The 25,783-nt window shown below is 33.4% G+C and overlaps 1 protein-coding gene across 5 annotated transcripts in view; it reads right to left on the bottom strand.

Moving 5' to 3' along the window:
- Positions 1 to 25,783, bottom strand: part of NAALADL2 (N-acetylated alpha-linked acidic dipeptidase like 2) — a 1,358,868-nt gene that overhangs the window by 161,114 nt on the left and 1,171,971 nt on the right. For all 5 annotated transcript variants that reach the window (XM_032340827.1, XM_032340857.1, XM_032340836.1 and 2 more), the window contains one exon: positions 3,695 to 3,790. In XM_032340827.1, the coding sequence (XP_032196718.1) occupies positions 3,695 to 3,790 (96 nt within the window). The remainder of the gene's footprint in view (positions 1 to 3,694; positions 3,791 to 25,783) is intronic.

Genomic DNA, 25,783 nt, shown 5'->3' on the forward strand with positions numbered 1-25,783 from the left:
AACCTAACTAGACAATTCCTAGCTACAAAGGAGAAATAAGCCTATTTCAAAACAAATCCATGGCGATTTTTATTCACTTATTAAAGGATTAAGCAGCTAAGATTTATATTGGTATTTCATTCATGTGTAGTCTTTGGAGAAATCAGTTTGGTTTCTATGATACTTAAAAAATCAAATGCAATTTTTAAAGGTAATTATAGAAGATAAGAAGACATCTTCAACAGCAATGCAGTATGTGATGCCCTTTGGTGACTTTATACTGTATCATCGGACTGTCATGAAGCAATGATGAATTATACCTTTTAGCATCAATATTGAGTCTCATTCATTACTTTCTTAGGTTCCATGCTTTATATCAAAAAGACAAATGCCAGGATAAATTCATACTTTATAAAAAAAAATATTTTTAAAGAACTGCAGGACAGCATTGGAGAGCTACATACCAGGACTCATAGCTCCTATCCCATCTATGTGCAGTTTGTTTGTTTTTATTTTTTTTAATTCGGGGAAAAAAACACTATTGATAGATTATTAACTTTTAATGCTTGGAAGCTGTAATTTAATTTTACATAAATTGTATTTGTGATCTATAACAGAGGTCCAGAATACAAAGTTACTCACTTGTAAAGGATAATAGATTACATTACATGATCATTTGTATTAGATGTATATGCTTCTTATATTTATTTAATTAGATAAAATAAATACGTGATTGTGTTATAATGCTGTGTATTGAATTCAAACTTTTGTTTGGAGAAATAAGGACTAGAATCTTCAATATTTCATTTAATACAGATTTTTAAAAATGTTTTATAAGTGGTATAATATCAGTAATTGTGTTTTATCATTTTCCAACACATTTCTTACTTCACATCAAATTTTCAGAATTCACAGTGACAGAATTTATACCTAACTGGGTCTTTTCATTCAAAGTCCATTATTATTTCTATAATATCTCACTGCTACATGAAATATGAGTGTACTAAATGCATGGTATACTATGATAAATCCACTACTATTCTTACTAAAACAAAATATTTTAAAAGCTTCAATCTTTTAAAAATTAAATTATGTATTCCATTTGTACACACTAACCTACCAGTGTATTCTCAGTGTTTAATTAATTAGTTTACTCATATGCTTTCCTATCTAACATTATTTTTTACTTTAAAGTGAAAACTAAATACAGAAGGTGCAGGTAAGAGTCTATTTGAAGACATCAGCACTCTTATTTTTTAATGTGTTAATAATTATACTCAATTACATCCATACTGCATTTCCAGGGAAAATATATACATGATCTTTCAACCTCATAGAATCTTCATGAGGAAAGTCATTACTAGTGTACTCCTTTTTGGTGTAGACAATAAAATAGAGTTTTACTAAATAAAAGAACAAGTTGGTAGCCAAGGTAATAAAATGTATGCTCCATATTTCCTAGTCATTGCCTAGTCAATCTCACCATATTTATATTTTTTATTTTGTTGTTGATTAAAAAAAATTTGACCTTAAAATAAAGTATTTATTAAGTACTTCTTTTTGTGATTCCCCCGTTTCTCCTACTGGAAAACTAAGATTGAACTACTGAAGAACACTTTCTTCTCTTGGCCTATGTCTCCAACACGAGGTGTTACCTTAGGTAAACATGATGACTGGGGAAACAGTATCAACATTAGATAAATATATTTGCTCATAAAAAGTGTCAGAAGTCACTTACTTCTGCACTTTGGCATGCTTTATTTCTTCATAGAATTTTTTCTAATATCCATTTAATGGGTTAATATCTGCTTACCTAGGAAATAAATTTTAAAATAAATATAGAACCTGTGGTAATATCTGTGCACAAATTTGTGCATTTTCTCAAACAGTCTCTGACTTTCTGTGTTTCACACTAAGTACAGAACTCATTTTTATGTCTAGGCTATGTCCCATGTTCCTCTACTCCCTTCTTGCCCCATCCCTGCTTCCCGACATGCTCTTAGGAGCTGTGGAGTGCCAAAACATCACGCAGCAAGAATCAGTATGTGGGGCACCTGGGTGGCTCAGTGGGTTAAGCCGCTGCCTTCGGCTCAGGTCATGATCTCAGGGTCCTGGAATCGAGTCCCGCATCGGGTTCTCTGCTCCGCGGGGAGCCTGCTTCCTCCTCTCTCTCTCTGCCTGCCTCTCTGCCTACTTGTTATCTCTCTGTGTCAAATGAATAAATAAAATCTTTAAAAAAAAAAAAAGAATCAGTATGTGTTTACACCTCTCATTATACACCTGATACCAGTAGGGTCTCAAATTATTTATTCCACAAAAATCAATGAATTCCCTGATCCAGAGGAAAGCAGAAAGAAATGGGAAAAAAGATGTTACTATTCCATTGCCCTAAAATCCTCTAATGCTTCACTTAAAAATAAGTAAGTTAAACCTAGATTTTGAGTATCCAGAAAATTTGAATGAGCACACACATGCACACAAACACACTCTCATCTAAATGGATGCAGAAGCATATACTCATTTAAATAGGTATATGGATACATATAGATATGTATTTTTATCTATCACTCTATCATCTTTACAAGTATTAAGAACATAGTTAATATTTTGAATACTAAGGAACTATTATTTGAGGGAGATGTATATGTTGCTATATCCAAATACAAAGGGATATTAAAGAATGGGAACATTAAAATCTAAAATAAGGAAGTAAAATTAATTGCAAAGCAAAGAGGTATAAATGTAATTAGGATTCAGATATTTCGAGCTTAGGAGAATTTTAAGTAAAAGAGTGGTACAAACTCCTCTTATTTCAAATGTTCGGAAAAAATAAATTCACAGTTTTATTAAAAAGCTAGGGTAGACCTAAAATCCTAGTTTGTATTCTGAGTTCATTCCAGTGCCACTTACTGAGTTCAGTTAATTATATCACATTTCCTGTTTCTGAAGGAGAAAAATAGCCTTGTAAAATTTCACTAAGAAGATTTAAGAATGATTCAGTTCTTTCAACTAAGCATATATAAATATGGATTATTTTAAATGTGCTGAAATGCCAATATTCTCTATAAACTCTATTCCCAAAAGGGAGGTTATGACAGGTTAGACAAACTGTTGGTAAATGTAAAAATTCATATGATGTCCTATGATGTCAGAACATTAAATTTATTTACTCCATACTGTACAATTTAATTTTCTCCATATTATAAACATATAGCTAAGAGTTTTGAGTAAAAATATAGGAATGACCATTATAGTATAAAAACATCTATTATAAATTCAGTCTTTTCTTTTAAGTAGCCATTTTTCTTTAATTGCAACTAAAAAGTACCACCATAAACAACCAAATATCTTAAATATTGAAACAAAACATTGAAGATAAAGAAATTCAACGATACTGACCTTAATCAAAGGGTGTACTTGAGAGTACACTACAACTCTACTTTCAGATGAAGAAAAAAGAAAAAAAATATCTATTTGTTTTATTAAGGATTGATTTTGAATACAAATCATGCTATTGCTCTGTATGATCTTGATTGAGTAGTGTATCATCCTTACTCCTTAGCAAAGTAATGGGAAGTACTTAAAATCCTTTCAAGCATATATTATAAATGGAAACATAAAATTTCTCTTGATTGGTTATTTTCTTTTTCTCCACCTACCACCAAAACCCTCCCAAACTTCCCCAACTCTGCCCATGAATGCAGTTATCTCCTACCTTGGTAATGGCTTCATGAAGGTTGAAAAAAGGATCCATTTCTTCAATTTTTCTTGCACGTTTAGGGAAAAGGGCCTCAGAGAGAAAACTTGGACCCTGCAGAAAATCAGAAAAGAAACATTTAAAACTCTTCATTGATTTTTTTCAAGTGCTTATTGGATTTTCCTTAAAGATTCAAAAGGGCTCTAAATTGCGTTAAGTTTTCTGTTGATTGTTGGCCTTCATTCTACTGATCTAATTAACCAATTGCAGACCACTTATATAAAAAATGAGTAGAATTCTATAACTCTTATTTTTATTTACAAAAGATTATTTTTTTCGGGGCACCTGGGTGGCTCAGTGGGTTAAAGCTCTGCCTTCAGCTCAGGTCACGTTCCCAGGGTCCTAGGATCGAGCCCCGCATCAGGCTCTCTGCTCAGTGGGAAGCCTGCCTCCTCCTCTCTCTCTGCCTGCCTCTCTGCCTAATTGTGATCTCTATCTGTTAAGTAAATAAATAAAATCTTTAAAAAAAAAAAAAAGATTTTTTTTTTAAATTTAGAGGAGATAATTCTTTGCAGCCCTCTCTTTTCTCAAATGCAGGCTTATATGTAAAGCAAGATATCTTGAAGACAAAACCTATATGTGAAACCCTTTCTTTGATTTATATATTGAATTTTATGTTCTAAGGCTGGAAGGATAGAATGTTTTTGACAAACATGATTACCATCTTAAAAAGCCTAGGCAAAAGTGTGTAGGACATTTTAAATATTGCAAAATTCACTTCAAAGTGATAGTAAGATATTCTGGGTAGATTGGTCTCATGGTTCCACATACTTCCAATAAAATGAGAGCATGCTGACTCTATCAGAAACTTGGTATTATGATGCTTGAAATCAGTCAGAGAAACATTTTTTTTTTATCAGAAAAAAATTTAATTAGTCATTTTGCATTTGCATGTGTAAACAAATTTCAGGGTATAATAAGACACAGGATGCTGACAATGTTAGCATCTATTATGGTCTAAATATGCATGTTCATCTAAAATTCCTATATTGGAATCCTAATCTCCAAGGAAATCGTGTTAGGAGATGGGGCATTTAGGAAATGATTAGGTCATGAGGGTTTCATCCATGTAATTGGGATTAGTGCCCTTATAGAACAGACCTCACAGAACTCCCTAGCACCTTCCTTTAGGTGAGGATACAACAAAAAGTTTGCAACCTGGAAAACGGTCCTCACTCAGTCATGTTGGCACCCTGATCTTGGATTTCCTACCTCCAGAACTGTGAGAAATTACATTCTGTTGCTTATTATGGCACTCAGTTTGTGATACTTTGATACAGTAGTCCAAAAGGACTAAAACTCTATCCAAAATAATGATCTTGTAGCTATCAACATTCTTAACATCCAATGAGATGATTATTACTTAACCATATAAATAGAGCTTTTACTTGAAAACCTGAAGTAACTAGGATTTGTCTAGAAAATAGAAGAATCGTGACAGGATGTATGTATATAGGTAGACTACTGAATGATAGATAATCTTTATGAAGGCTATCATAGGGAAGAAGGGGTCAAGCAAATCTAACCAGCAATGACTACAACAGGGCAACCAATTTAAATTGAATTCTATTATTTAATAAATTAAATATTTAAATAACTATCTAATAAAGCTATTTATTAGAGCAATCCAGCACAGACTACTTTGGGATTATCAATCATGAGAACGAAAGAATAATGGAGTTAATTGACTCTGAAGTCATACCAACATATCAGGGCAGGACTAAACCCAGCATATTAGCAATTTTCTAGAAATTAAACAATGCTGTTATCAGGCACAATCTTCATCCCCTATTTTTAACAAAACTGTGATCAAACAAAAGTAATTTATCTGTTTGCTTCAGAATATACCCACTTTTGGATGATAAAACCAAATACCAGCAGCTGATTTATAAACACATGTTTTATGTTCCTCTCCTCATTTTGCCCTCCAACCTAAAACTAATCTGTCAGAAACTCTGCCCAGTTCCAACCATTACTCCACTTTTTAAGCTTTACCATAAAACCACACAACCAGGCTAAAATATTATAAATAGCTTTCCCTAATTTCCCCATTTAGAGAGTCTACTAAGACTCAGTGTTATGGGTTGAATAATTCATATATTCAAGTTCTAACCTTCACTATCTCAGAATCTGATCTTACTTGGAAATAGGTCATTGCAGATGTAGCTACCTGATCTAGAATGAGGTTATACTGGAGTGAGTGGGGCCCTAATACAGTATGACTGGTGTCCTTTAAAAAGAGAAAATTTGGAGATAGATGTGCAGCACAGGGAGAAAACCATGTGAACACAAGGGCAGAGATTGTGGAGTGATGAGTCTACAAGCAAAAGGAACATCAAAGCTTGCCAGAAAATCACCGGAAGCTAGATAAGAGGCTTGGGACAGATTTTTTGGTCACACTTCTCAGAAGGAACCACCTCTAATACTACACTGAACGATAGATGTCTGCATCCCCAATCTGTGGTGCTTTGTTATGGCAGCCCTAGAAAACCAATACGCTCAGTCAGGATGTTATTCTTCCTCACGACAATAGGTCTCATAAACTTAATTATTTTTTTTATCAGTAAGGATTTTTGGAGACATTTTGGGCAGTCAACATAAAAATACATTAAAATTTTGGTTTTCCCACTTAATAATTATGTCATCTTAAACATCTTAATCTCCAAAGGATGAGTTACCACATCTGAAAAACTTCAATAGCATCTACTTCACAGAGATATTGTGAACTGTCCAATGCCTGACACACAGGACATACTATATTAATGGCATTGATGATAAGGCTAATGGTAATAAATATCATAACAATGCTGGTAAGGGTGGTGGTAAGGTGATGGTAATTTCAGTAGGATGCTGAATTAAAGGAAATCCAAAGACTGCTCTAGGATCCTATGAAAGACAGGGAATAGTTTGTATTTAGATATGTTTGTTTTTCTAAAGAGAAATACCTTTTAATAAACTTAATAAAAGAATAGCAAGAATAATTTGTGGCATTCATTTTCATTTAATAATTTAAGCCTGAAGTCCTAAAGAAGTTTGTTTCACCGGTGGTTTTAAAAGAACTTCTTGACATAATTTTATTTTATTAGTTTACTCAGCAAAACAAAACTTCATAAATAGTGCAAAGGTAAAATATCAGCCTGCCTCAAATTGAACGATACCGTGGAAGATAAACAGGGAGTTATAATTAATGAGGTTTTTATTGAACTTTCAATTATTTAGTAGCAGTACATGTTAATTTAAATTATCCATATGAGCCTTTTCTCCTGTGTAATCCCTTTCTTTCTCTTATTCCTTCATGTATCTCTTGCCATTCTTTGTTTCTACTGCCTCATTTATTTATTTTAAAAAACACTCATGTGACCCTTCTATATGCTATTTACTACACTAAGTGCAAGACACGATCCTTAATCTCATGGAGCTTAATCTAATGGGAATCGAACACATAATACATCAAATATCACTGTCTTTGAAAATATTAAGATACTACCATTCTTTACATATATGTGTGTATATCACATAAAACGTTATCATTCATAGACTGGTATTTATATATCCTGATATAAAAATAATGAGAAAATTAAAAGCAGGATATATGCTTTGTGAAAGTTTTCTACTACTATTACATTAATTCTGAGTGATGGCTGTTTAATAATGGCTCCCATCTATAGATGAAGCGAGAAGTTAAGCACCATTAACCACTTAGAAAGGACTTTTGTTTAGAACAATTATTGATAGTTTAAAATAAAGGAGTAAATCAAGATATGTGAAAAACTTAATACTCTATGTCTGCCAACTGAAGACCCTTATAAAGATATTACAGAAGAAAGGATATTGATAAGAAAATTCTATCTAGAATATGGTGTAAAATTCCATTTGTCTCCAGTCACTGCTTTACTTGTCCTTTCTGTAAGATTTCACCATATTTAGGACACCTTCTTTCTTTCAATCCTTTTGTCTAATGTCACTGATTTGACCCAGCTGGTTCTCTGCATGTATATTATTCTCTTCCCGAACTGGGTTTTCTTTTTTTTTTTAATCTTACTATCATTTTTAGGTGGTCTACTCTCAGTCTTCTCTTTTCCACAGGCTAAGTGGTTTTATCTACTTTGCTGACTTCAACTACCATCTTCAAAATGGTAATTCCTAAATCTTTATCTCCAGATATCTTTCTTTCTCATAACTATTTCACACTATTTCCAAATAACTTTTGTTAATAGTGTAGCAGCCCATTCACCAAACTGGACCCACCTTACCTTTACTATGTCTGTTCCTATAGTTGGGCCATTTCCTCACCTGCCTGAAATGTTCTTCCTCCATCTGGTTATCAGGCTTCTTCCTATAGTTGCTTTCCTTGATCTTCACCAACACATCAGAGTTCATTGTGCTCTTGTCAGTGTTTCCATACCACTTTATACTTACTTTTCCTCATCACTTATGACACTGTGGTTTTCTTACATTTATTTATTTATTTTACTATACTATGAGCCTTTTAAGACATGGGAGCCCTTTTGTATTAAAATAGTAAAAATGGGGGCACCTGGGTGGCTCAGTGGGTTAAAGTCTCTGCCTTCAGCTCAGGTCATGATCCCAGGGTACTGGGATCGGGCCTCACATTGGGTTCTCTGCTCAAGCAGGGAGCCTGTTTCCTCCTCTCTCTCTGCCTACTTGTGATCTCTGTCTGTCAAATAAATATATAAAATCTTTAAAAAAATAGTAAAAAATGCCAGACACCTTTGAGTAAGTTTTTAATTTCTCAATCTTAGTATCATCAATCCATAAGGTTAAAAACATGTAAACATGCTGGTTCTTCACAGAGAGTTCATGTCAAAATTAATCAAAGGAACAAAGGATAAAAATGTGCTCAGGAAGGAGGAAAGGACTACATTAAAACTGGGTGGTGTCTGATTTCTTTCACACTTGTCAGGAATTGCTTTTTTTATGCAAGCAAAAGTTAGAGTTTTGAAATTTAAATTACTATAAATAGGTGATTGTGTATTGTCCTTGTGAAATTTCTCGTTTAAAATCTACAACTGTTAAGGTTTAAAAACCATTTCTGTGGGAGACAAGAAGTCCTTAGAGTGTTCTGAATAGAGCAAGGGATATTCTCAAGTGTGTGTTGAGGAGGGCACACATTGACATCTATGTGGGGGATAACTTTTAAAAAGATATGATGGGAAGCAGGGATTTTACCCAGAAGGCTGTTGCAGTACCACAGTGAGAAACTGAAAGAGACTAAACCAGGACAGTCGCAGTAGAAATTGGGAGGAGGGGATCAGTTTAACCGATGTTGAAGATAAAATGTTTACGATTAAGTGTTTGGTAATTAACTGGTTGGGAAGTCTTAAAAAGGAGTCAAGATCGCAAGTATTTCTAGATTTGATAAAATAAGTGGATACATATTTCATTACCTTAGAAAATATAGAAACACATGATTTAGGACAAAAGAAACTAGATTTTAAATTTTTGAAGTAAGGTGTTTGTAAGTTATCCATATAAACTTATCCCAGAAGAGGAGCCACTATATTATTCAAGATCTGTTTGGCTCATGACCAAATTCTAAACTGGAATAAAAATAATTTGAGGGGTGCCCAGGTAGCTCAATGGATTAAGCCTCTGCCTTTGGCTCAGGTTATGATCTCAGGGTTCTGGGATCGAGCCCAGCTTCGGGCTTTCTGCTCAGCAGGGAGTCTGCTTTCCCCAGACCCCTGCCTGACTCTCTGCCTACTTGTGATCTCTGTCTGTCAAATAAATAAATAAAACATTTAAAAAATAATAATTTGAGAAGCATGCACATAATAAATGTAAAGAACACCATATGTAGTCTTAGAAGTACAGTGAATATAGCCCATATATAGTCTTAGAAGTACAGTGAATATAGCCGAGATCTCTGAGAAATAGCAAAAACTTTGAATGGCACCTATACTTAAGGAAAAATAAAAATAAAATCCATGAAAACATTATGGATAGAATAATCAGAGAAAGTGAAAAGTAGCATCCGAGTTTGACTTTACGGGAGAAAAAAAGGTAGAGAATGTCTGGCAAAGAATAATCAATGCTTCAAAGGAAGTAAAGAAATACAATAAGATGAAAATTATCCATTGGAAGTAGCATTTCAAAGGCTCCTGGTATCTTTTGTCAGAGGGGTTTCTATGGATTAGTGAGCACAGGAGACAATGCAATCAGCTGAGGAGTAAAAGTGAGAAGTGCAACATTATGAACTACCTTATTCTCTCTAGAAATTCACATTAGGTTGAAAAGTTAAAAAACACTTATCATTACCTAAAGAGAGTTAAAGAATCAAAGAAAAGTTCATTTATTGTGTTTTAGAGAGGATCAATGTGGACTTATTTTTTTAATGTGAGAGAAAGCATCTAGAAGATAACAAGGTATTTTTTTTTTTTTTTAAAGCAGGGAAATCTTAGGGAAATAAATAGATTATAGGATTACAGGGAAAGAATTAAAGCTCAGGAAAGCTACCCAGAAAACTGAACTATAACTAGAGAAGCCATTGGAGAGAAAGGTTTTGAAATAAGGGTAGGATATAAGTAAGTTGGAAGATATAAATAACTTATATAAAGAAGTTAGTGCATATACATAGGTAAAGAAAACATTTAAAGGTTATATTAATTCATTTCTATACTAGATTGAGTTGACTAAACTTTAAGTTACTGCCATACCAAAATACAACCTTTGCATTTTTTTGAGATATAATCATTTAAAATATTTAGTTCATGTAGGTTTAACAAGTATTGATCTAGACAAAAGGCATTCTGTACATGCCTTTTCTGTGTAGTTGGTACTTAATGAACATGACTTGGATGAATACAATAATATTTAATCTACATACATACTTTTAAAGTGGGAAGTATTATGACCCTATCTTTACAGACGGAGAATTTAAGAACCAATGAGTTCCACACATTAGCTCAAGGTCACATCGTTAAGTAAGTGGAGCCTGGATTCAAACCCAGATTTTTCTGATTCCACAGCCCACACTTCCATTCCTATGCAATGCCTATTCCTTATTGCCAAAATTCCCCTTAGCCAAAGATTTCAGGGGTTGTTTTTTGTTTGTTTGTTTTTTAAGATTTTATTTATTTATTTGACAGAGAGATCACAAGTAGGCAGAGAGGCAGGCAGAGAGAGAGGAAGGAAAGCAGGCTTCCTGTTGAGCAGAGAGCCCGATGCGGGGCTAGATTCCAGGACTCTGGGATCATGACCTGAGCCAAAGGCAGAGGCCTTAATCCAGTGAGCCAGCCAGGCACCCCAGATTTCAGTTTTTTTAATTTAAGTGGAAAAGGATGATTTCTGCCACCTCTTGGTCCGGTTCCCTCCAAGACTTACTCTACTCTACATAAGCAGCATAAACACTATGTACAGTTAAAGGATATAATCAAAGACTCCCCGTTTAGAATAAATTGAATTGAATCTAAGAAGTCCCATGTGTACTTCCTTCACTGCAATAGTCTCTTTTCTGCATAAGAGAATATACACATCAATACTTAAATTTAATATATGAAATTAAAACACTTGCAGGCTTTGAATGGCACTGACATTCATAATGTGCTGGGCTGAGGAAAAAGGTAATTACAGCAATAATTTTTGAAACATAAGCTCCTCATTACTATTCAAAGTAAAGCAGACCTGAGAAAATGCAGACTTTAAACAGAAGTGTAACAAAATCAAGGGTCAAATGTGGAACAATATTAGGACATTATTTTCTGAATTCCCCCATTTTTTTCGTTTCAATTATTTTTTCAAGTTCTAGGAAAGTCCGTAACATTGGCTTTATTGAAAATACTGAAAATATTCAAGGTACTTTTATAGTTCTATTCATATTGAGATAGCATCCTAATTTTAGACCTAAATGAACCATTAGAAATCTTAATTTAAACCAGATACACAGAGTAAAACATGGAAAATTCAAATGGCTAAATGATTGTCAAAAAGTTGCAGAACAGTTTCTGGAAAGTCATCCTAAAACCTGTGTGTGTGTGTGTGTGTGTGTGTGTGTGTGTGCGCGCACATTTTTAAACCATTTTCTCTTTCCCTGTAAAGTACTTTAAAGAGGGGGGTAATTATTGCAATACAAGTCTTAAAAATGCACTGGGTATGATGCATAAAAATTAAATTTTGGAACACTGAAAAAATATTAAATAAATAAAATTTTTTAAAAAAGAAGTGAAAATAAAAGCAAAAAAATGCATAACATTTCAATGCATTTATGATGCGTTTTTTATCTTGAAGTTCTTATATACCAACAATATACTTTCATAGGATCCAATCTTCACATTTTAGACTTTCATCCAGTTAATCTCCTTTATATAACTTGCCTTCTTTCATCTCTTAATCATTGAATGTGTGCTGATCTTATACACACCATGCATCATTAAATAGTCTATGGTTTTGTTTTGTTCTGTATTACAGTACACATTCTAGATCAGGGGGCAGGGAAAGTTAAGTTGTGGCAACAACAACAACAACAAAAAAAACAATAAAAGTTACTCTTAGCAGAGTTGTTTCACAAATTAATACATTTCCTAATAAATTCCTTAGCTAATAATTTGATGGTAAATAATTAAGATAAAGTAAATAGATACTGCCAAACTGTTAAGCTCTCTTACTGGACATTAATTATTCTATATAGTAAAACGAATGAATAGTATTTGTGATACTCCATAGCTGGGCTGCCCTTATGAACAAAAGATTAACATCTGACAAAACATGTGCTTTAATGTTAATAGTAACAGTAGTAACAATGTTCTTATTGACATAAATATAATAACTGTACATGCATTAAATAAATACAGTGATAGATTTTAAAATATCCGTATTTATTTATTTAAAATAAAATATATAAATATGTTTATATTATATAGAAATATGTGCTATTTATATATTATACAATATTTAACATTTGTCTATGGCAAGTAAATGAAAAAGAATTCCTCTATAGTATAATAAATATAGAATAAATACATAAAACTAATAAATGCTATTGAATGTTTAAAAATATTTATCAAATATTTAACATACGGTAAGTTACCTAACTTCTCTGTGTCTCACTTTCTCACCTGCAAAATGAATATAACAAAATCTACTCATAAAGTCATAAGGATTAAATGAATTCATCTAATAAAACTCTGAGGATAATTCCTGAAACAGTTAATCCAAGTAGCAACTCCGTTAGAAAGGTATTATTGTCCCCAATTTGCAAGTGAAGAAACTGAGGTTTAGGATGAAGGATGAAGAAATTTGCTAAGGAAACACATTTATTCATTGGCAGGATTTTAGCCCAAACATATGACTCATTCATTCTCATTTAATCCAGCAGTCATTAAATGCCAGTTCATACAATGGTGTTATAGTCTAATTCCAAAACAAAATGAGACAGATCATAATGTTGTAGAGAATTTTTTTTCAGAAAATTAACTACATGCTAATTAAAGAGCTATATTTTTTTCTAAAACTATGTTCTTTCAACTATTTTCTGATATTAAAACATTTTTCCTTTTAGGAAATAAATTGAAAGTAGATGATAGTTTTTGGTTTTTGTTTTGTCTTGATGTACTTAACTGGCAAATTTAGAGTTGGCACTCTACATCAGTCTCAGCATTCACATTTGATGATTCATTTCATTTGCCCTCAAAAAAAATTTAAAATCTAAGAAGTACTGATTAAATCCTTTAGGTTTTTTTCATCATGTCAGATTTAGAGATAAAAATATTTTCAGTGCATTTATTCAAATTTTTCGTGGTTGTGTACCTTGTGTGAGAACAGAAATTTCAACTTTGGTCAAGTGAACCTTACACATGCCTTACAGTTATATCCCTGTTCAAACTATACAATTCTACTATTTCAATAATATACAGCCTAAAAAGGTCAGAAGGCATCTTCATGAATACAAAACAAAACAAAACTACTTACCTGAAACACTTCCACACAAGTAATATCTACACAGCAAAATGTGAAAATAATATACATTTTCTGATTGGTAGGAAGTTTAATGGATTTTATATATAGATAGATATACATATATATGTATATGTAGATAGATAGATAGATAGATAGATAGATAGATAGATAGATATGCTAAGCACTACTTAGCAAAGGGTCATAACACTCCCAACATGGAAATAAAATCTGATGACGGAATGTGTTGCCATTTAAACCATTGTTCCTAAATATTTTCAAGCCAAATACCATTTTAAAATAAATATTAAATGTCTTGGCTATTTTGTAGATTCTGGCATGACCACTCTACGTGAGTAAAATATCCGGGAGGGACATGAGGATTTTATACTCCCTTTGAGAATCACTTATAAGCCAAAGGCCCATATTTATATGTAGATTTTCCCCAAAGTAAAGAAAATACCTACAGATAGTTATATCCTAAAGTAGAGATTATGTCAATTCTCATGTTCTATAATATGCATTACAAATATTGTAATAGTTAATAATATATACTGTGAATAAGGCACACTGCAAAAAATGCTCAATTAATCCTCATAAAATCCACATAAATTAGTAGATACTATGATTACTCTGCTTTATAGATGAAGAAACTGAGGCACATCGAGTTTAAGTATCGTACCCGAGCAGTAACACTGGAAAATGAACACAGGCAGTATCTCACAATTAATGCATTCATTATAAAATATACTATCACATAAATTACAATATAGTATAGTATTAACATGCATTCTTCAGGGTCTTTGCAGGTGATCAAATCCCTGTTCACCTCATATATCTTTCATATATGAATAAAATCTACAACTGTGCCTGATGTTGTGATTTGTGATTTAAAATTTTTGCTTGCCCTGAACTTCTCTTGGCCTGGGAATTCATCTCTTCTTCAGTAATTTTAAATCCACACACTATTCTCTCCTATTTCAGATTTTAAAACAGAATATAAGAAACTAAAACTCCCCACAATATTATGGATCCTTATACTGACTGAGTTCGGCAATAGAAACATTTTCTCCATTTTCCTTTGAAGTGTAAATAACCGTGCAGCTAAGGAGGTTATACCACAAACTCAAGTCATTGTCTGTTTAGCTGAGGTTTTTTTTTTTCTCTTCAACTCACCTCCTTTCTTTGGGAAATTGATGTTCCCTTAAATACCAGATGCACTAATAGGTGATTGATTACAAATTATTTCACAGCCAATCAGCTGGAGTCCTGGAGGAGGTTCCATGAGGAGCCACAGTGGACAAGGGAAAGGCATTCACAGGGTCTCAGGGCAGCAGCTGCTTACCAACTCTTCTATCGCATTTCAGTTAGAGCTGGTTCAGCTCTACCAGTGAATCCTGGCCACACACAGGGGTAGGGTTTCACACACCCAGTGGCATCGCAACACAATTAATATTCTATGTATCACTGAGAATGAATGCAGCAGGACTGATAAAAATAAGTTACAAGGTGAAAAAAGAAAAAAAAAAAACTGTTATTCTCAGATCTTGGAGGGAAAGACGTTTTCTCAATAATGAGAAATCCAAACTTTAATTTGGTCTTTAGTAAAACCTGGTCTCTCTGGTAAGGTCTCAAGTCAATTTAACAACACCATTTCTTGGAGGTCAGAGCCTGTTAGCCTTCTGAAAAGCTTTCTGTTGAACAGTCAGTCAGTGCTTTTCTGAGGGCTATATTTAATCAACTGTGAAAGAAATGAGGGATTTAAAGGTCTTAGAGTTAAGGGCAAAAGAATCTAAACATCAGGTTAAGAAGAAACAAATACATTATTCAAATCCTGGGAGAGAGGTTCCAGTCCTTCAAAGTCCTTTAGCTAGAAATAGGAAGAGATTACCTATATAGTCATGACCTCATGTTCCATAATCTGGATGAAAACACCCAGGGAAATTAAACCCAGAATATTAGCCTATCTGAAATTTTACCATTCATTATATTACTCTTTTTATTATTTTAATTTTTTTTTGTCAAATACTAAGCCCAGTGTAGGTAAAATTGTGGAGAAATCAGAAGAGCATAATTCTCAGAAGATAACTGAGTGTTTAAATCTATCCCAACCCTCCTCCCCATTCCCCTTCTATCCCACCCCATTTAACAACATATGATTGACTTCACATTAATGCAGTTAGATATCCCTTGGCAAATTACATTTTACTATTCCTGTTATGACTTACTAAAGGCTAAACAAAATTCTTTATTTCCCTATGTATCCCAGGGAGCACAGGTAGATTTAATTTCAGGACCAAAAATTATTTCTGGAATGTCTATAGTTTGTTTTCCTTCAGCTAAAAGCATTAATTTTATTCATTCATTCCATTTATTCATTTGGAAACCAATAAAGACACAAAATTAATTCTGCAATTCACTAAAGCAAAAATCCCATTTAATTGAATAAGTAGGTATTAAAGAAAAGAGCTATTGTAGCCCTAATGGATAAAACATGTATGCTACATTTGTCTCTTGGTAGAGGTCTCTAAAGACTACACTAAGTTTGACTTCAAAAAATCATCTTACCCCCAACACAGAACAGATTATTTCCTTTATGAATTAAAATATAAAGAAAATATGCTTTTGATTTCTGATAGTATCTTTCCTTAATTTTCATTTGCGAATAATCAGTTATCTCAATTTTCCCCAGTCCTCATTTAAAGACAGTCAAATTAAAAAGACATTGATGTTATACTTTTCAAACAATGGGTCACTTCTGATTAAACTTCGATTGAACATTAGACTTTCAGACTTAAAACAAATTGCCTCCTTTTGCTTTTCAATTTGGACCCAATTTCCTGCTGCCCTCGGGTCACTTGATGGTAATTAATTGATTATGAATCAACTGAAGGTGGATTCAAATTAGAAAAAAAAAGAGAGAGAAAGAAAACCTGTTTCTTTCCTTTAAATTTATTACCAACATTTTATAAGTGACTCAGTACTTATACTGAGTCAAGTGACTTGACTCACTTATACTTGTGTAAGTATATCACTTATACTTATATATATATATAAGTATAATCACATATACTTATATACTTATATATAAGTATATATATATACTTATATAAGTATATATATAAGTATAATCACGTATACTTATATATATATAAATGCTGTATATAAATGAATATATATTTATATATGTATTCATAACTTATATAGTCATAATTTAACAAATTTTTTACATTTATAAAGTATTTTTAGGAAAAGTAGACAGTTCAACTTTTACTTCACTTTAGATTATTATTTGCCTTTTGGGAAAAGTTTTCATCAAGGAACCATATCATGCTCTATAATTATTAAGTTACTTCATTGTGATTTGATAGAATAACCAAACACGAGGGGTCACAATAATTCTCACCGATCTCTCAATACAGGCAGCATGGTGCACTATAATAAGTAGAAAATTTGGACCTGGGTTTGAATTCTGTCTCTGCTGCTTACTATGATAGCTTCAGAGATTTTAGCTCTCTGACACTTTTTCTTATGTATATTATTGGAATCTTGGTACAATGCACACAGAGTATTAATATGTATTGTTACTACTCTTATAAATAACATATGTTTTTAAAATACCTATATTTGTAGGGGTGCTTGTGGCTCAGTGGGTTAAGCCTCTGCTTTCGGCTCAGGTCATGATCCCAGGGTCCTGGGATCAAGCCCCGCATCCGGCTCTCTGCTCGGCAGGGGGCCTGCTTCCTCCTCTCTCTGCCTGCCTCTCTACCTACTTGTGATCTCTGTCAAATAAATAAATAAAATATTTTAATAAATAAATAACATACCTATATTTGTAATTGTTATATATTATTATTTAGTATTATTAAATGAAATAACACAATAACCAAAACCCTCAAAATGGTAGCTTGCACATAGCAGCTGCTCCAAAATGCTAATGTTTATTATTATTTTATTATTTATTACATTAGTGTATGTTATTAAACTTTGTATCCAGTGCTTATTAAGACTTTACATACTTAATACCTGTTTATTTGAGCTTAATATCGTTGAATATTTATCAGAATCATACATGATCAAAAACTCCATGTAAAATGAAAAAGGTGGTCTTTTTATTACTCAAAAATATCCAAGATGTTTTAGAAAATCTTTAGAGGATCATTTGGAGATGAAATAGTCAAAATAACTACTACTAATAATCGATTATAAGATCAGTGGTCAAGAAGGCAAAAGCTTAAGATGTTCTGACTAAACTATCACAGCCACCTGTGTGGCCATGGGCAAATGTCTCAAATACTCTCTCATCCTTTCTTCCCTCATCTATAACAGTTAAACAAACGTTTATTAAGCTACAGGTTATGCTTATACATGGACAAAGAAGAATAAAATACATTCTTTGACTTGTTTGAACCAAACAAGAGAAAATACATAAAGGTATAAATACACAAGTGTGTATAAATACGTGTGTGTGTATGTTTGTGTATGGAGAGAGAAAGAGGAGAAACACAATTTGCTTAAGCATACAGTCTAGAGAGAAGGATGGATACATACACACATATGTGTGTATATGTAACATTAAATTTACATGTAAATGTACATATGTTATATAAGCATGTGCCTGTTTATTTATGCATTTATGAAGAAATAAATTTTAGTTAAAATAAAGTAAATGACATAATGGAGGCATGCATAGGACACTAATCCCTGAAGTTTCAGGGAACATCCCAGGAGAAGTACTTTTGGAACCTAACCTTGAAAGATAGAATTGTAGTCAGGAGGAAAGGGCTCTAGCACATTTCAAACAAAGGGAAAAGCATCCTCAAAGGCAGAGAGATGAAGAACTCCTTGGTCCTTAACTGGATACTCTAAATTTAGAGTTTGTTGTTAATTGGCTAAAATGTTTGCATTATGCAGTGCAACAAGGATATGAGGTAATGGAAGGTCACTGAGGATCTTAATCTAATGCCAAAGAATTTGGACTTTATTTTAAAGATAATCAAGAGACATCTGTAAAGTTAAACAGGTAGTGAGGAAGTTCAATTAGATTATTTCGGTGGCATATGAGTTCCAACATTCTGTGATTTTATTACAGGTATAGTACTTGAAAGATTTTCATCAAAGTAGTTTTTGTTTATAAACTTACTCTAAAAAATATAATAGAAATTCATAGACATATATATTCACCACTTTTATGGATTACATAGCCACAGTGTAGTTATAAAATGAAAAATAAGTATTATTTTTTACATTTCTTATGAATATATGCTGGAAAATATATTTATTATATCTATGTTATAACCATGAAAGATGCCATATTTGATTTAAAAATTGGCAAAGTGTTATTATGATTACAGTTCAATAATGCAAACTATGGCCAACAGAATGTGAAGATAAAAACCTATTGTGAACAAGTCATCCTAGGTCATTTTCTACTTAAGAAAACTATTTTCATATGTTAACCTGATGACAGTAACAGAATTTTGTTTATATAGCTACATTCAGTAATGTCCAAAACATGTAATCCAGCTCAACAATGATTATTTCAGTCTTTATCCAAATAATTACTTGACATGCCAGCAGATTGTGTACTGTTTGCAAAACAACTCTCACTTCCTCTTTTACTAAGAGAGAAAACTGAAAAATATCTGCTTTCCTTGGATGACCTGTGTTTTTCTGTTTTTAATTTAAGAAATTTAAGTCACTAATATGGTGAAATGAGTAATAGTAACATCTCAACAAATATACATTTATTAACTTCTAGAAATTATTTTTCAGCTCCCAATCTTAAATTTAGAATTTGTATTTCTGGACTAGAAAAGATAGTAGGAACTAGGTGAGCCCTTCTTTTGATATCTGAAGAAACTGGCCTAAAATTGAGCTGATTAGAGTCAGTGCTTGTTTTGGTCTCCATGCCCTCATTTCAAACCACTAGGTGACTTTTCTAAAGTGCCCATCAAAGCTGACAGTCATCAGAACACAAAGATGGCTAGCACTTTGCAACCAAAAGAGCCAAGGGGGAAATAGAGATGTATGAGTGAATTTTCTCTCAGCTATGCTATAGGGCCTCTAGATTCCTGTCCCTTGCTAAGTCTACACATTTCAATGAGTTTTTTTTAAAAGGCCAAGAATAGTAGAAACATGAACTCTTAACAGTGTATTTATAGTAACAGTACACTTTCACATGCAGTAACAAATACTCATATACATATTGTTTTATTTGATAAAGCTAGTGTCATATCTATATACTTTAATTTTCTTTTTTTTTTTTAAGATTTTATTTATTTTGACAGACAGAAATCACAGGGAGGCAGAGAGGCAGAGAGAGAGGAAAGAAAGCAGGCTCCCTGCTGAGCAGAGAGCCCGATGCTGGGCTCGATCCCCGGACCCCGGGATCATGACCTGAGCCGAAGGCAGAGGCTTTAACCCACTGAGCCACCCAGGTGCCCCTATACTTTAACTTTCTTTTTTTTTTTTTTTTTTATAATTTTTTTTATTTTTTTATAAACATATATTTTTATCTTAAGTGAAAATCTCTCCCATGCTCCCCTTACTGGAATTATTATTATTGTTGTTGTTGTTGTTGTTATTAGTATTATTATTATTTACAATTTTATTTATCCATTTGACAGAGAGAGGGAGAGAGGCAGGCAGAGGCAGAAGCAGACTCCCCCTGAGCAGGGAACCTGATACAAGACTCGATCCCAGGCTGCTGGGATCATGACCTGAGCCAAAGGCAGATGCTCAACCAACTGAACCTCCCAGGTGCCCCTGGAATTATTCTAACTTTTAAACAGAGGTCTTTAAATATATGGAAAACCTTGAAAATCTTCCCCTCCATCCACTTTGTTTTGTTTTTTTTTTTAATATTTCACTGCTCCCGATGTTCCAAACTACACATGATTTATTCTTTTTATTTTTTTTCCCATTCGCTAGTTCTGATGGATTTCAATAATGAGACCAAAGTCAGGGTTCAATTACCAGGTGGGCCAGAAGGCTTATTATTGAAAACATTTCCTTTCTGGGGGTGCCTGGTGGCTGAGTCAGTTGAGCATCCAACTTCTGATTTTGGCTCATGTCCTGATCTCTTGATGGGGAGATCTAGCCCCACCTCAGACTCCCTGCTGGGGCTGCGGGGGTGGGGGGACCCTGGAGTCTGCTTCCCTCTCTCCCTTTGCTCCTGCCCCCAGCTTGCACATTCTTTCTCTCAAAATAAATAAAGCTTAAACAAACAAACAGATGAAAAAACATTTCCTTTTGGCATCTCCATTTTCATCCTAGTTAGTGATCTTGAAAATATGCACAGCTAACCAAAAGGAAACCAAAAACCTCAACACAGAAAAATGGCTTAGTACAAACAATCATCACTACTAGAAAAACTAAGTCACATAGGGCCTTAAGTCAATAGGATTATCTTTTTGTGTGTATGTATTACGGTGGTGTCAAAGGATAGTGGTGCACATCAGTATTTAATTGATTTTATAAATGTGTCAGAAATAATAAAAATGATATGAACAAGGTCTAAGTTAAGCATAATGGCACAATGGTTAATACCTTCTATTTTTACTATGATGCCACCCTATAAGCAATTTATAATTTACATAGAATAGACATTGAGTAAACCTGTGATAGAAAAATAAAGATCATTAGCATTTCCATAAGTTCAATCCATTACAAATCTTGTAATATCATTAAATCAATCTATGTTTAAGAGACTTATCTAAAAGACAAATTCACAACCCCTGCACAACTGCTATAAAAATGTTTAAAGGACTGCCTCATTTTGCATTCAAACGCTATGCCAAAGTCTGTAGAAGCATGAAGGAGAAAGAAACACTGGGGAAGAAAAGGAAAAGCAGAACAAAAATATTTCTCATGCCTGCACTGTGGGTTCTTTGTCTCATTATAAAATGGATTTCCTTTTCAATAAATAAAGCATTGGGCAAGGGACTCATTTTGCAGGTGAACTCCTTGTGATAAATTACATATTCTGAAATTTTAAAAAAATAAATATAGAAAATGTAGATTTAGGGAAAAATGGAACTAATGCATCTTATTTAAGAGATTAAGGAGGAAAAAAGATTTCAATAAAAAAATAAACCGTAGCCTACAATCTGAAGTTGCAAGGTATTATCTTCCATTAAATGAAAAATAAACAATAATAACAACAAACGCAAATATCTGTTGGGCATGACATACAAGAGACTACACATCTGGTAGCAATGGGAATCAAAAGATAAGATTCTCATCCAGACTTTGCCATAACATGACGACCTTAGGAAAAATCCTTAACATTACTGCACTTTAGTTTCCTATTAATGTGAGATATCTAGATTCCTTTAAATTTAAATTTCTCAGATTTTAGTTTCTGTACTTTTCTGCCTCAACTACAACCTGTTCTTCAATTTCTAACTATTGTTTCTCAGTCCTGGTTGCACATTAAAATTACCTAGAAAGTTATTTACATTCACTGATGCCACACCCCCAGCCAGTACAATTAAATTCGAATCATAAAATTGACCTTAAAAGACACCTTTTAACAAAATCCCTTTAACTGGGAGTCAACCTCTTCTCTCTTTTGGAGGACTGACTGAAAAGAAAAGCATAATCACGGATTTTTAATAGATGTTAGTTTATAACAAATTTGAACTACACAGTAACTGGTACCTGATTTTATAACATTTCAGACAACTTTTTCTTACACTTGGAAGTAATACATATTATAAATTAGTAGATAATATATTGAACCCCCTTTCTACCTTTATTTCTGTAGGCTCCTTTGTCTTTAACAACAAAATAGAGATGAAGTTTTATTGGTGTGTCTATGTGAATCTATCAAGGAGAAAATGTGATTCTCAAATTATAAGTGGAAAAAGTTTTCAACAACAGAAACACTTTAATAGAGTAGAGGGAAAAAGTATAGTTATAAATTAAATACTATTAACCATCCATGCAAGATATCAAGAAAATGTATGAGAAAAATATAACAAAATTTAACAAACAACATGGGGTAGCTGATGACTTTTAAAAATACTGTTATTTGCTTTCTATTTTTTTCAACAATGTGCATGCATTATTTTTATAAATAAAAACACTTGTATTGAAAAAAAAATGTACATATATAGCCAAAGTTTCTGTGGAACTCTCATCTGAAAAACATTTGGCTTAAAGCCTGAATTTTCCTTATGCTCATGAAAAAGTCCAGCTTCACAATACACCTGCTTCCTCTCCTTTGTGCAATTTCTTTTTATATTTGTTGAGTGAGCTGCAATTCAATAGCTTTTGTTGTCTTCTTCTCTTTTCTCTCCATTTGGTATGGCATGAAAGACATTTCCAAAAAACAACATAAACAACTCAATTGCTTGTTAAATTTTATGTTAAGAATATGCACTGACCCAGCAAAATCACCACAGACAGCCAGACATGCTGCTGAAATTTAAGCATCCTTGCCCACCTACTTGTTTACAGAGAAAGCAAGTAGTGACCTGAAATTGCTTTGCTCTTCTCTGACATTTCAGCTAGAGAAACCACATCAGGAGAAAGCAAGGGAAGTATGTTAGGTTTTCCTCATGCTATTCTCTTTGTCTCAAGGAGAGCCAAATTACAGTAAGTATTAAGAAGAAACTCAACACAGTCCATTCATGTATTGAAAGACAGAGCTGGGATTCAAAAACAGGAGAGGCCAGACCTGCTGTGTTGCCTCATCTTGCCCTACAGGAAGAACCGTCAGTGAACATTCAGTGGTTTCAGGGGTAAGATGATCTGAATGGTATTCTTCAAAAATTATGAACATTTTAGCTTAATTTATGCTGAAGGAAAGTATCTTTGTCCTGAATGTAACAAAAAAAAAAAAAATCTTTTTTTATTATTCCCTCAGTTCTTTTCTGACATCCTCAGTAGCAGTGTTGTTTTCAGGTAAGCAAAAAGACAGATGGCAATGGCTCTGGCCTTTTTTGGCCATCAGAAAAGGGAAACCAGACCTCCTTTGTCCTCCAAACATCAGGATTTCTCCTTCCAGTGGCTTTGCTTTTCTTGCGAGCAAACCTCACCAAATTCCTAGTTATAGCACCTACTTCTAATCAAGGTGCTGGAGTATGAAATGTTCATTTGTATTCTGGGAAGACCTTTGTCAGATTTAAATATTTTGGCACTTAAGAAAGAAATAGCTCAACACCCTGTGAAGCTGCAGGGTTTTTTGTTTTGTGTTTTTTGTTTGTTTGTTTGTTTGTTTGTTCTGTTCCTCTTCAGCTCTTTCCCTCTGTCCCTTCAGGATACAAAAAATATAGTGGCAATGTAAGGAACAGTTGACATAACTTGTTGAAGGGATCAGTTGGTAAAGTTCCAGACTTGGAGAATGTGATCCTGGGTTTAAGCACTCTTCCTTGCCAGCCTCGTGAGGAAAAATTTTTCTTTGGATTCTCTCTCACCAAGAGATGCTAAGCTATAGGGCAATGCTCTGAAGAGCATAATGCCTTTATTAACCCTGAGGAAATGCTCCAGCAGCTTGCTTTGTAATTCAAAATATTATTAGAAAACATAGAGATAATATAGGCTGTAATTTATTGTTCCACAACATCAAAAATAGATGGCTATGTTTTAAAGTTATAATTAAATGAATACTTAGGAAAAAAAAAAAAAGCAGTATACCTCTTAGGTGTTTTAGGATGAGGAACAAATGAGGGTTGGAGAAAGAAGGCTGGGTAAAGCAGAAATCAGACCTATGCTAAGAATAGAGAAGAAGGCAAATGAGCCTGTCTTTTGCCTTTCTCTCCAAATTAGGATCACCTTTTCTCTGACCAATCCAGTTACAATAGCAAAGTCTTGTCCTGCTTTAGACATACACACACAACATGATTCCCTCAAAAAATTTTCCTTACTTCTTATGATGCACTCAATTTCTCTTTAGTGGGAATAATACCTTTCCTATCCACAGCTAGAAATAAAGACTTAGAAAACAAAGGCTGATTTGAGCAAATGCGTAAATTAAAAAATGTTCTCACAGACTTGCTATAGAAAAGCATAAATGAGTCATGTCAGATCCCAAGAAGAACTCAGAAGACAAGACATGAAAGGGTCTTCACTGGATGCGGAAGGAGCAAAAAACAAAGGCTCTGATGGCACTGAAGTCACAGGTAGATAACTGACATCATATCTTTGTTAATTCTGATTAAAAGTTAGAGACTAGATAACATTAAAGGGAAGTGTTTTCTCCTCCACAGAGTACCTAGGAGAAGAAAGAGTCCCATGAGTTTGGAATCCTTTACTTAGCTCCAATTCCATATAGATTAGCAGAAACTACGGACCTTCCTCAGTCACGGATTTTCCAGAAAACAATACAGTTCATACTAACCAATGTTGGCACCATATTCCTGTTATGACTTCTCTAGGTCTACTTTACTTTCTCTCTTGTTGGGACCCTTGCAGTAGCCCTCTAATTGTTCTCAATGATTCTTATCTATCTTCTATCCACAGGAGTCACCTTTCTAAAACACAGAACTGAGGAGGATGTGTCCATGCTTAAAATCTTTTCATTCTGCCTCATCATATAAAAAATCAAACCCTAAACATCATGTGGGTTATAGTTTAGCCAGGAATATAAAACCTAACCCTAGTCATAAGGAAATATCAGACAAACCCAAAATGAGGAACATTTAACTTAAAACAATGAGATGGATAGAAAAGGAAATTGAATATTTCAAAAATTTCAATGTCATAAAGGATAAGAAAAAAGAAGTTACAATAAGCTACTCCCTCAGACCTATTAGGATGGTTACTATCAAAAAAATAAGAAAATAAGTGGTTGTGAGGAGGTGGAGAAAGTGAACCATTGTATACTGTTTGTGCAGATGTAAAATGGTACAGCTACAGTGGAAGACACTATGGAGGTTTCCTAAAAATTAAAAATAGAATTACCAATATTATCCAACAGTTGTACTTCTAGGTATACATCCAAGGGAATTGAAAGTAGGATCTTGAAGAGATACACTCATGTTCATAGCAGTATTATTCACAATAGCTAAAGCATAGACACAAGCCAAGTGTCCACAGATGGAGGAATGCAAAAGCAAAATGTGGTGTAGACATACAATAGTATATTGTTAACAAGGCAGAAAGTTCTGACATATGCAACAACATGGA

Source organism: Mustela erminea, chromosome 1 (assembly GCF_009829155.1).
Source record: "Mustela erminea isolate mMusErm1 chromosome 1, mMusErm1.Pri, whole genome shotgun sequence".
NCBI lineage: Eukaryota > Metazoa > Chordata > Mammalia > Carnivora > Mustelidae > Mustela > Mustela erminea.